At 36.7% G+C, this 14,103-nt stretch overlaps 1 protein-coding gene across 3 annotated transcripts in view; it reads right to left on the bottom strand.

Moving 5' to 3' along the window:
* The window catches only part of LOC124116188 (nephrin-like), a 275,714-nt gene extending 263,181 nt beyond the window's left edge, over nucleotides 1-12,533 (bottom strand). For all 3 annotated transcript variants that reach the window (XM_046477441.2, XM_046477437.2, XM_046477440.2), the window contains exon 1: nucleotides 12,289-12,533. In XM_046477441.2, coding sequence (XP_046333397.1) covers nucleotides 12,289-12,364 — 76 coding nt within the window. In that variant the 5' untranslated portion in view covers nucleotides 12,365-12,533. The remainder of the gene's footprint in view (nucleotides 1-12,288) is intronic.
* Between the last annotated feature and the right edge of the window lie 1,570 nt (nucleotides 12,534-14,103).

Raw genomic sequence — 14,103 nt, forward strand, 5'->3', positions numbered from 1 at the left:
CCAATGGGGACCAGGCAGTCAGCAAGTTGTGTGGTCATCTCAGACATATATGTAAGGGTTGGAATACAGTCAAATCTAAAGAAGAACCTGGGTTATAGCATGATAGATTAATAGATGGTACAGCTTGAATTATAGAAGTTGTATCATACACTTAAGGACCGGGGGAATGCAATTTTTTTCTTCTTGATACAAACATCAATCACAGTTGCACACTAAGTAAAAAACATCAATTCTTACCTTAGATGAATGCTTCAATAACTGTTTCACCAAACACTAATTAGCAGTGAAATGAAAAACAAAAACAAATATTTTCATCCACTGTGCCATACGTGACACTGCCTAGTAAATATTCCTAAGTATGCCAGGTATTCAGCCATCCTCTCCGTGGGGAAAAAAGATGGCTTACGCACCACAGATAAGAGCACATGCAAGTATCATGATGTGTATCGGATCGTGAGCAAGGTATCGTAATACATATTGGATTGCAGTGTTGGTGTATCGTCCCAGCCCTATAATGAATTATGATCAAAACATTCCTAAACATGTTAAACAAGAACTAAACCTTATCAGTCAGACCCAGTAGGAAGATAGGACCTGACCAAATTTTTACTAAAATGTTTTTGGACACATTCATGAATTAAAAAAAACTTCCAACAGCTGAATTTCACTTAGAAAAAACATACAAGCCCCAAAATAACAAACAGATATCATTGTAAGTAGAATCACATTTATAGTTGAATCCTTATAACGGACAAGCCATTTAATGAACACGGCTATTTGTTCTCTTGGAAGAGCCCTCGTGGTATTAGTGCTGTATTCCCCTGTATGAAGTGAGCCACTGGCTACAATGTATGATGTACGATAAATGAATGTAAATAGGCATATCGGTGTGATGGCGTTAGGTTGAGTTTCACAATGCCATCATCAATCACATAACAGACGCTATTGTTTTACATGGTGGAAAGGGCACCATATATAAAATTACTACTGATGTTGCTGTGATGTACATACAGCAAGTAAATGACTATCAACTTAACACACTACTCATCCCAAACACAGTAAAAACTACATGGGAGCTGATGGAGACACACAGTAAGTATTGTACATATTTACAACTACAGTCAACTACATTTATAATGAACACACTTATAATGAACTGACAGATATAACAAATACGTCTTTTGGCCCAGGGCATTTGCTGTATATATGCTGTATATGCTTAAAACGAACTACAATAATAACGAACTAAAATTGGTCATCCCTTTGAGCATGTTGAGTTCATTATAACCATAATTTACTGTATATCCTACCTGACTGCCCCACACCCATGTATTGTCAGGTACCAGTCAGTTGCACCTCAGGTGAGATGAATAACCTGAATGAATGAGCCCATATATCTACATACAAAGATATCAGTATAAATAATGACAGAAAACTAATATTCCTAAGATCCTTGAAACAAACACCTTATGACCATGATGGCAATCCTTAGTTCAATTTAAAAAACTAACATTGGCTTTGAAAAATGTTTTTAATTTAAAATGAAGAAATAAAGGAAGACTGTTATAGTTCTGGTGCTTCAGATCGGCAGGGAGTCCCGGTCATTGTCTCCATAAAAAACAATTTCTGAATGGTATGGATCCCTGACCAAAGGTTTCTGATACCAGACCCATCATTTTCACAGGTAAATGGTCACTTGACTCAAAAGTACTCACATCAGTCTGAAGTTCTGTTGCTAAAATAACACATGATTATATTGGTAATACCTCTGTCTGTTTCTATGTAGAATTATTATATACTCAATGAGGGGGGCGTCAACAAGACAGGCCCATGAACAAGGTAGCTGTGCCTGCTGCTGTCTGGGGGCTGATGTGGATACATACTGACATCAACTTCTGGTTCAGAAAGACATCTTGGTTGTATTTCACTCACTTACATGCCTCATTGAGCAACCAGTTGCAGCAATCAATGCTGTACATGTCACAACTGCAATGCCATGGCTGAGAGTTGTTGTCAGCCAAGTACAATTCATGTACACAAGCCATTGAGACCAACTCATCCCCATTTTTCTGACCAACCAGCATGGACTGCCAGGGACCTGTCCAACACCATCCACATGGGTCCTTGTTGACACTAAATAATCCCTTGCTTATCAAGGCATACTGAAAACATACTCCTCGTCAGACAGGCAAAAAACACAAATAACTCTAAAGAGAATGTGGAATCTGTTTAGCACTCGAAAAACAATGAAGCAAATATGTCCCAGATTTCTTGAGTAGTTTGGCAGCAGTTTGGGAAACAGACTCATCAAAATCTCATATCTTGAATAATTAAAGATGACTAAAGGAAACTTGTTAATGACATAAACTGATATTTTTTTGCCATCCTTAGCATAGTTCGTAACCTTTCCATCAACATAATATGGGGTGATGCCCTTTATCAGCACAATAGGGCCCTGTACTCTCATTATGCTGGTACAGACAACACTTCTTCATTACCATAAGTAACTCTTATCTCATTAATTCCTGAAAAAATGAATCATAATACTCCAGATTAATTAGTCTGTATCGACAAGATAGATAGGGTTTGTAGGAAATATCATCTGTGTCATACAGGAATAATTAGACCCACATGTCCTGTATTCATTACACAATGAATGTACGCGAGAAGCTGAACCTAGGGGGCTTCACTGCCCACACAAGAATAGCATGCATCAGATAGGACTATTGCATTGATTGGATAAATTATTATTTAAATACACAATAAACAAACAGATAGAATATTCAACATCACAGATTCATCCTCACAAGACTTGACCTGTGGCTGCAGCAGAATGCCATTGATCTGTTGTATGCTACAGTGCCTTCAGTCTAAAATGTACAAGTGTTGTATTTTTTATTTCAGTGAAAATTCCCTAGCAATGTAGTTTAAATCAAACAGTTTCTGGGAGACTTTTTCAATATCCCTGCAGATCCTGTCATCAAAAATGAAGATGCAGCCAGCCTGTTTTAGACCTTTTCATCAATAACACATTCTCCCATGACATAGCTAGGTTGGATTCAGGAAATAACACAGGTGTACCTGTAGCACTTGTATAGTCATTGGCAAAGTCAAAAATGGTTTTAAAATACCATAGTCCAATCTGATCAAATTATGACAGGACTCACTGAAGGAGTGATGGTGAGACTGCATGTGTAGGTTGTGTGATGGCACATACAACTTGACAGCAGGCTGCACAACTTGTGCATCTAAATATGCAGCCACATGGAGGGAGCTAATCCTGCAGACACTTGGTGAAGGAGTCACTGACATCTCCACTATATGGCAGCCTGTCTCTGTGCATGCTCAGGCTTAAAACTGGATTGGGAATTGGACAGAAATAAAAGGTCAATCGTTAGCTTTGCATTCTCATCTAATTTTTCACTGCACATAGAATATGAATATCATACATACAAAAGCACAATGTTCCACTGTCCATACCACACTGGGTTTTGAAAAACAACAGAACAATTTTCAATGTTTTGAAAATATATATTTAAACTTTGCTTCATCTTCATAATATTACAACTACATTCCAAATCTATTGAACATTGTCATCCATGATCCATGGGATCAAGTACTATTAAATGTTTATTGTTTGGTGCCCCTCTCTTACTGTGTGGAAACTTTGACACTTAAACTACACCTGTGTAGACATAGAAATAAACAACTAACAATTCATGGTAAAATGTACAAAGACTAAACCTTTAAGTTTAATTAATTATTGGGAATTACATACCTTTCTTTGATTATTGGGAATTATATAATGTTCTAGAACCTTTCTCATCCATCAGCCGTATTTGACAGCAAATAAACAAAATGGAGGAATTGTGTGGGGGGTGTGGGGGTGTTACTGGGGTCCTTCAGATTCACTCCTTTGGTACATGAATCTAGGGACCCCTTACTTTACAACTTTTAACATCAACAGAACAACAAGTACACCTTGACCTTCAAGCTCTTTTATAACACTGCTTAAATTTCATGATAGATTCGTTTCATATTCTCTTTTGAAAGTAATTCACACTGAAATTCCAAAGCAGAATCTAATTCAAGATATTCATTATGCCATAAACCACAAAATATATTGAAAGTAGCACTGCAAAATGCAATTATTCAATGTATGTGAAACGTCTTAATAAGGTAAGAATGTGTCCAGGCACTGCTGGATGTTTCAACTCTATCTAGTTTCTTCTGTATCAGACAAGTACTTCCTGTTGCAGCCATTAAGTACATGAGACCAGATTGTAACAATGTCGCTAAGTACACACAGTAAGTCTGGACAAATATTTCCACATCAATCTCACTGCCAACCTTAAACCTAGCTTAACAAATTCCAGTCTCTTCCTGCATTGAGGCACTTCTAATGGAGACCAATGATAGTTCCTACACAACTAATTATATCACATCAAAACCATAATCTAAAGTATTTCCCAAAAGACTACTAATTGAACTATGTTGTCGCACCACATGCACTGAGTAAAGTGACAATGTACAGCCAACTCATGGATGAACTAATACATCAGTACACACATCTGGCAGTGTCTATTCAAGCTTTTACAGGTTATTTATGGACACACCATGATCTGGAACAGTTGGTTAAGTTGCTCATGTAGAACTTTTTATTTCATCTACAAATTCTCTGGAAACTTAAAGTAAGTATTTGCATTTATGAAACCAGAATGTGTGAAATTCAAATGTCCATCTTACTGTCCATGTTGGTCTAAATATTTACAATTCACTACCATTATTAAGCTTGCCATGTGTATAGTAGTACATACTGCAACCTTATCATCAATATTCAAGGTCGGCAATTTGTACACAAATTTACTAACTTGTGATAAGTCAAGTTAATGGTACCTCTAGCCCAAACCAAGATTTGACACACTTGTGTGTTTTCTAATTTGACAGAAATAAAAAGGTCAGTTGTTAGCTTTACTTTTTCATTCATTTATCACTATCCATAGAATACCGACTTTCATAATACTTATGACAGGCAGAAATAAATTATTGTGCCAATAGAACTTTAGGCAAAAAGTTTTCAATTCCAGCCAAAATGATTTGGAAAAATTAAAAACTCAAATACCACCTTATCAATTGTACTAACCAGGACTGGTCTGGTCCAGATTCGATTATATATGGGATGCCAGGATATAGCTGGAATAATGATTACTGTGGAAGGTTTTGACATTCACTCTCCCAATCACATGGTAATGCTTCATAAAACACTAATCTGAAATGAATTCTCAGCAGGTTGGATTCAACTCATGTTATGATGTATGGTAGAGTTTATAAGAAAAGTTTGTTTTCTTTAAGCTGAGGAAATGTTGTTGTGTATGCATTGGACATTTTGACTGTTTCTGGTAATTAAATCCCGAGAAGTGGAATATTGACTATTGATCATGTCCATTCTTCAATCTGTGACTTGACCTACGTACATCTGAACACTTTTATTTCGATTTGTCAAAAATAACTGATGTTGAACTTTTATCAGAATGGAATTTTGTCCCAAATATACACACGATGGATCCGTGACAGATTGGCTGAGGTACAGTGACTCCCTCCTCCACCTGCCCCTAATGAATCCCCAAGTCACTTATTCCTCACAATGCTGACACTAAGCCCTGGATTTCACGGGCAACTTGACCTTTAACTTGTAAGTATTGATATCAATCTGAAGCTGAGCATGGAATGAAATCACCTATCAGAAATGAACCATATTTGATTTTATTGAACCACTAAAACCTATCCATGACACACCGTGTTCTGGCTAATGAAATATCAAACTTCAAGATGATCAATCAATATGCTTTTAGACATAGTGGTAGTCAAACATTATTCAATACTTCAGTGATAGTAGCACATTATTCAATACTTTAGTGGTAGTAACACATTCAATACTTTAGTGGTAGTCACACATTATTCAATACTATAGTGATAGTAACACTTTATTCAATACTTCAGTGATAGTAACACATTATTCAATACTTCAGTGATAGTAAGACATTATTCAATACTTTAGTGGTAGTAACACATTATTCAATACTTCAGTGATAGTCACACATTATTCAATACTATAGTGATAGTAACACTTTATTCAATACTTTAGTGGTAGTCACACATTATTCAATACTTCAGTGATAGTAAGACATTATTCAGTACTTTAGTGGTACTAACACATTATTCAATACTTTAATGGTAGTCACAAATTATTCAATATTATGCTGTCACTCTTAGAGCTGACTAGTGAGATGTGGTGTTGATGTCATGAACTGGCTGATTGTGTCACTGTTAGAGCTGACTGGTGAGATGTGGTGATGATGTCATGCACTGGCTGATTGTGTCACTGTTAGAGCTGACTGGTGAGATGTGGTGATGATGTCATGCACAGGCTGATTGTGTCACTGTTAGAGCTGACTGGTTAGATGTGGTGATGATGTCATGCACAGGCTGATTGTGTCACTGTTAGAGCTGACTGGTGAGATGTGGTGATGATGTCATGCACAGGCTGATTGTGTCACTGTTAGAGCTGACTGGTTAGATGTGGTGATGATGTCATGCACTGGCTGATTGTGTCACTGTTAGAGCTGACTGGTGAGATGTGGTGATGATGTCATGAACTGGCTGATTGTGTCACTGTTAGAACTGACTGGTGAGATGTGGTGATGATGTCATGCACAGGCTGATTGTGTCACTGTTAGAGGTGACTGGTTAGATGTGGTGATAATGTCATGCACAGGCTGATTGTGTCACTGTTAGAGCTGACTGGTGAGATGTGGTGATGATGTCATGCACTGGCTGATTGTGTCACTGTTAGAGCTGACTGGTGAGATGTGGTGATGATGTCATGCACTGGTTGATGGTGTCACTGTAGCCCAACCTGGATAGTTGCTCATACTGTGAATTTATTATCACCAGGGTAGTTTCTTTTCCATCATTAATTCCTAAACACAAGACGGATATGAAGCTTAGGCTATACGTGTAGGCTAACTTGCTATTCGTGTTACCAATAATTCATGCTTCCCATGAATCAAGCCTGGTGACAGTTGACAAAATACCTTGAACAGACATAATTCTTGGTGCAGCAATAATATTACTGACTTCAGTTAACATGAATCACCATGTACTCCCTTACTTTGTTCAAACTGACAAAATACTTCATTTTCAATGGAAATGGGTGGTTGTCATTGTTTGTCTATTCATGCTGTCAACTGGTCCAAACTTTTAATCATGTAGACATCAAGGCTACAATTGGGGAAGTGAAGCTTGTTAAAATTATCTTTTAAAATAAAGTATCAACAAATCATGAAACTTCTCTTAGACCAACAAGCAAATTTACCCGATGAATCAACATCAACGTCTTGCAATAAAAAACAAAACACAACAGACCCTCACCCTTGTCACTGCAATTATTTTTAGCATTATTATCACATAATAAATATTTAATACAGGTTCCTATTCTTCAATGGAAACTGTTTCCATAAGTAAAATATATTTCAAATATTTCAACAATTTCCTGAGTAAATAAGTAAACCCTAAAACACTCAACTCTTCCCTTCATCCATCCCTTACCTTGCTGCACCCACCCCCTGTCTTAGTCCCTCCCATGTGCTCTGAACAGTCTCTATGAACTGTTTACCACACCATCTGATATGTAGGCAGGCTAGTTTGAACATCGTGTTGAAACATAGTTCAAGTTAGTGTAACGACTTTCTTTAAGAGAAAGAAAACTTTGTTTTCCGATTGCAAATCACAAGAGCAAACTTGCTTGCTTTACATCAACAAGAGGACTCTTGCCAAAAATGTGAGCCCTGCCGTCAAGACGTCTCGGCATGCTCTCCGCCTCCTACCCCTTCACACTCACGTTTACACATCCAGTTTAGACTATTACCTGTGAACAGTTAAAACATGCAAAAAATGAAGCTGTTGCTGCCAACAATGTTTTTTCTTAGAAACGTTTTCTTTGCTAGTTTGATGTTAACACATGGTTAAGAAGGCTTGTTTTCGTTCAACAAAAAGTATGAATTTAGCAACTGAGTGACAAAAATGGATGTATTGTTCACATAACATTTGTACACAATGATGTTTTTGTGTTTATTGCTAGCCTCTTCTGGCTGGTACTCACTGATGTCGTATTTAATGAAACAGCCTAAAATTAGAAAATGCCATCCATACCTTTAACAGTTCAAGCAAATAGAAATCAAGTAAGTCACTTTCATTTACTTTGTCTGTCAAAGAACAAATGTCATAAACATAATAAAGTTTGAAAACACACATAATTATTTTCATGTTATTTAGAAGTTAATGCGTGAAGACTAAAACTTACTACACATAGTCTGGTGTGGTCACATTAATTTATCATCATAGATTATCAAGTGTATTATATCTTTATTCTATTAGTAAGATCAGGACCCATTTGCCACAAAAGCTTTGTTTCGGAAGTGACATCACTATCTCAATATCGCTTATCACTAACTTAGAACAGAATTTCTCCCGTTCATGAGCATTATATCAACAAGCAATCAAAATGCCTCCTCTAAATGCAAGTTTTGCATGGAGTCTCATTCAAAATCACGGCCTCGCAGGACAGGACCAATTATGGTACTAGCTGTTATGAATGAATCCAGGGCCCTGCTGTTTCGCAACATCAACAACCGTAGTTGGCAGCCAGAAGAAGACATATTCTACAAGACATTCCTAATGGTACATGAGACAGCACGCAATAAAGCAAGTATAACACTGTTAATGTCGCCACTTGTTTCGATCATGAAATTTGATTGGACAGCTATTTTGAGTGTTGTGTCATTCAAACCAGACTCAAAATAGAACAATCACAGATGGGGAATAGTTCCAGGGCATATCCGAATTGAATGGCAGTATGATACACCGGATAAACGAGGATGGAATAATTGTTACAGACCTATAATTTACCCTGGACTCATTTCATGTATCACTTTTGCACATGTTATGAACAAATAGAACAAAACAGGCTTGTAACATTACATACACTAGGCCATGACAGGGATAAAAATTAACACTAGCCCACTAGCCTGGGGCTAGTACAAATTCTTGTGGGCTAGTACAAATTTTCAAATTTCCCCATTCACCAGGGCTAGTGAAGCTTTTGAGTTTAGTTCTAACCATGCATGATCCAATACTTATCACAAGATTGTGACATGATACACAATACATACAAACTAGATACATGTTAAAAAACAGCATCAGCAGCAAAAACTACATTTTCCAACACAAATATGCAGAAAAATAAAATTGCTTAATGTTTGACAACTCTTGTCTTGTCCAAACCATATGAATAACAATTTATCATTCATTTTCAGATCATCAGATGATGGAAAGTTGTGTACCGACACACACATACATGAAATCATACATGCATCACAGCACAATTATATGCGAGTCATCAGGAGATGACATATCCGATTGTTCTGGTGCAACTTGGAAAAGGAGTTTGGCTAATGATACCCAACTTTTGGTTCATTGACACTGGATACGTTCAGTTCAGTGAAGAAAAACACAATGCTGTTCAGTATTTTTCAACATCCCAAATCGTCTAAAGGTACCAGTTCACCACTATACTTATCTGTATAGCAAGTTTCATCTGGAAATATTCAATGGTTTTGGAGTTCTGCTCTGGAAACGGAAAATGGACTTTAGACAAAGCATCTTCCAGTGTCACAAAAGCAGTCACACAGATTGGGCAGATGACAAACGCCTAGATCTGATGATCAAACCATGTACTTGGAACTTAATGATGACTCAGCCATAGGAGCTTCAAACAATTATTGTTCAGGTTATGAACTTTCAACAAGAAAGAGCAATAACTAGGTTGCAGAAAGTCCATGAAGTTTGCTTGTCCATTAGGATTTCCTGACGATAAATTCATAAAGACAGACAGCTTGGTCTTTCACCTCGGTTCTTCAACTTCACACATGCATGGAGATAAGTGTTTTTAATGTCTTTTCACTTGTACACCACACACTTGTTACATGGGGATTACATGGGATTACATGGGGATTTTAGAATTTATTTAGCTGACGACCAGTGATCACATCATAAACAAACCTGTTACCACATACATGTTAAAGTGAGGTTATAAAATTACTGGATCAATACTTGAATAAAATATGCAGTTCAGTATTCAATACAACTTACTCCTTGTAAATACAACATGCCTTTAATGTATATACCATTAACAATAGAAGTAGCTTCGGCATTGCTACAGAAAATATTCCAACTGGTTAATAATAATATAAACACTTTACAGACTTAAAAGTAACAAAGGACATAATATGTCATAATCTTTTTCTTTCTGACTAGGACAGAATTGAAACCTTCAGTGACTGTCTAACATTCATGCCAGGCAATAGCAAATTGAAACAGATGTTTGGTTTAGGGAATATAGTCACCTTCCAGAAAGAAAATGTGTTAATTGATTCTCAACTATGTGAAACAAGGTTCTCAAAATGAACTACTAAAAGATCCAAACTACATATCCTTTCCATTAATAGTCATCTGCAATACTGACATAAACACAAAAACGCTTAACATTGATCTCGGATTTATTGAGGTGAGACCCTGCAGTTGGAGGGTGGTATAAACATATGATGGACACCAATTAACAATGTTCAATTTACGTGGAAACAGTATTTTTTCAACCTTTACAATAACTGTTGATATGGTCAGCTGAGACAACAAAAAGGTTCCTTGAAAATATATTTATGATTTTTGTCATGAGAAGTTCAACCTATTTTTCACTTGATCTGTAATCAATCTGTACACAAGATCCTCAAATTCTCCTTGTTTAATAAACATGACTTGTATCTAAATATTACTAATACAAAAAGTCACCTCCAATATATTCATATATATATATATATAATTAATTCGAAAAGTAAACTAGACTAGCATAAATAACTTTTATTATGATTTCATTTTAACTAAAAAGAAACTTCAGTACACAAGAAAACTCATATGAATGTTAGCTGTTAAGAAACTCAAGTACCCCACAAAAAAGAATCCCAACCTCTATGAATGTCAGAATTATTGCAATGTCATATGGGTCTCTTTATACAAAAAGCAGTCACCAAGGTATAAACCTAGAACATATATATACAGAGCAGTTATAAATGATCAATAAACATGCAAAATAGGAATGATTCATAAACAGGGCCTTCAAATTGCAACACTTGATCACTTCAAGCACACGAATTCACAAGTACAGGTCACATCTGAAAAGACTGCATTCCGCTATTCAGCGAATATGTATTGTCAGTGTGTGTACTCTGAGGCCATGCTGCTCTATAGACACTCGTTAATAACTTTTCACTACAGTGACAACGTCAGAACAAGCTCGATTCACTTCAGTGAGCATAGCCTGAATAGATTAGAGATTCAATAGAACAACCTGACGACTGAGAACGAGAAACACATTCAAATTAACACTATTTACTGCCTAACTAGGCCATAGGCCTGATAACTAAACAGGAACGTGCATCTAATGAATGAAACTATCCTATGGCACTTAAGAGAACTTCCAATTCTGAATCTTTCATCCACATTCATATTTTATAGCTGAATGATTTAAGGGGAAACTGGTAAAATCAACAAACAAATTGTATTGTTATTTCATTTCATTATTTGATAAAAGTGCCAAGTTTGGTGGTGTGTAATCTAGGCTAATGGAACAAAGTAAAAAAAATTAACGTAAAAATCAAACAAACAATAATTAATACTACTAACACATGTCAATAATCTGATATTGTCGTCAAAAGACAAAAGCTGTTCATCATTTTATGCAACAAGACTTGACAATATCAACAGGGTGTGTGAAATGGATTCCATCTGCAGGTTGGCCTTTGAAGGTGCCGACATTCTAACAAGCATGCATGTCTCAAAAGAAAACGAAGACGCCGCTATCACTTTACAACAAAAAACAACAAGCATTGCGCCGACACAAAACCAGCAATAGGCAGGAGGTGCAAATAACCTCTCTCCAATATTCTTAGTTGAGAAACATGACACCACAACAGAAATTCCGACCATGTTTTGGTTCTTCAGTTAGGGAGAAACCTACAAGGTTCTACATGAACAGTTCCACCTCAGTTACCACGTTCGATAGCAGTAGGCCTAATGTACCTTGATTAATCAATACACGAGCACTGAGACACATGAGGTATACCATTTTTAGGACTATATAACTTTGCTGATATCCAAAAGTTCCAAGTTGCTTACCTTCAAAAATCATGAAAGGGAGTATGATCCAAAGACTGTCAGAACTTCTTTTCGTTGATAGAAACATAGCTGACATTTTCTCCTTTCGTTGTAATAATCACTCTGATTTCCCCAGTGATATCGTAATCACTTAAACCAATGTCTATACATCATTCTTGTAAATCCAGAAGAATATCATAACTTGTTCTAAAGCTTCGCTAGCAGATGACACGATGATTGCCGCTGCTAAACGCAAAGTCACGTGGGTTGGCTCACTCAAAACTAACAGTGACGCTATATTTAGACTACATACTATTTCCCTCCAATCTATTATACTCCGTCGGCTACGCCGCGTGCTTCTACCGGACGATTATTTCAGCGCTGAAATTTTGAAGTGTCGCTATAATAAAGTAGACCCATTCAAAACAGACATTAAACAGAAATCAACAGCACAAATGAAAAATAACAGAATCATACAATAAAAATAACCTGCAGTAATTTTAAGGTCGTTCCTATAGATGAACACCAATAAAACTACGGAGTATTGATTTCTGTTCTGTAGCAATGTCTTTCACTCCGAATGCGACTTAATATTATAGCTTATTTTATTCAGTCTCTAGAGGAAAATAAAAGTGCGAATATCAAAATAATGAATGAAATAAAACAAATCTAACCCAAAGAATTCGTCTTGAAGACATTGAGGAAAAAAGAAAATTAGAATATAAAGTGGGATTATTTCGCGGATTGAAATGATGGGTTTTATTATAGCGAATCTTATTTTGTCTCCAGGTAGCAGGTTTTGTGTATAGCTGCTCGATTAGGTTTCTGAGTTATGTTGGTGATCTTGTTTTCAAAGGCATGACGGGGACAAGACTACACGATCTACGGTTGCATGGCAATATTACATAGAACTTAACAGTTTACATTTAGGCTTCGACCACCAACTGGCGTCTCGGGGCGAAGGAGAAGATGAAAATAGAAGGAAAGTATTTAATTCAAACAAGTGCTTGTAAACATTTTCTTTTTCAGATATACTATTTGATTTTGAGTCCTAATAACCGACATATCTAATACATTTACTTATATATTGAGGCTCAAACGAGTTACACTTTGTGAATGGTATGCATTGTAAGCAATACATTTCCAATATTTCCACTAATGTTTGCCTAAATATTTCAACTCAACAAACATATGCATATTATCCATGCAGCGCAAACCGGGTAGACTTTGGACAAATCGCTGCTGGCTGACACTGTCGATACATCACCAGCAAGGATGTTTACCGTAATACGAGTGATCACATTCCGTATCATCTATGTTTAATGTTTTTTTCATCACGAAGATAACTTGATTGAACATGAGATTTCATGACTATTTCCAGCCGTAGACCAGAGGGTGTAAGATTGTGGCGAGAAATTATCGGAAATAACAAAAGAACCTCACAGAAAAAGCTGTGACAAATACGGCGCGTCGCGACCTAAACTCTCATATCTAATACGTTGTGCGGCTAATAGTAGCGACGCTTGATAGCACTTTCCGATGTAGAAATTCCATAAGGGCATTGAGAAGCTACAATAAAACATTGATCACATAGAAAGACGACATTAGGCTTTGAACTCGCAGGGGAAATGCATTAGCTATGCTCGTAAAAGATATTTGTACTAAAGCAACACACACATTTACTTCAGGGAAGGAGAAGGACTGAGAAATCAAAATGATCACCCAAGCTATTGTCATGTCGCGCGACACTTTACTAATGGTTAATTTAGCGCATTATTTTCACACAGGGAGTTGTGAGTGTGACGGCGAGGTTTAACTTGTCAACCGCAGCGCAGT

The sequence above is a fragment of the Haliotis rufescens genome, unplaced genomic scaffold, assembly GCF_023055435.1.
Source record: "Haliotis rufescens isolate VD_foot unplaced genomic scaffold, xgHalRufe1.0.p SCAF_18, whole genome shotgun sequence".
Classification (NCBI taxonomy): Eukaryota; Metazoa; Mollusca; class Gastropoda; order Lepetellida; family Haliotidae; genus Haliotis; species Haliotis rufescens.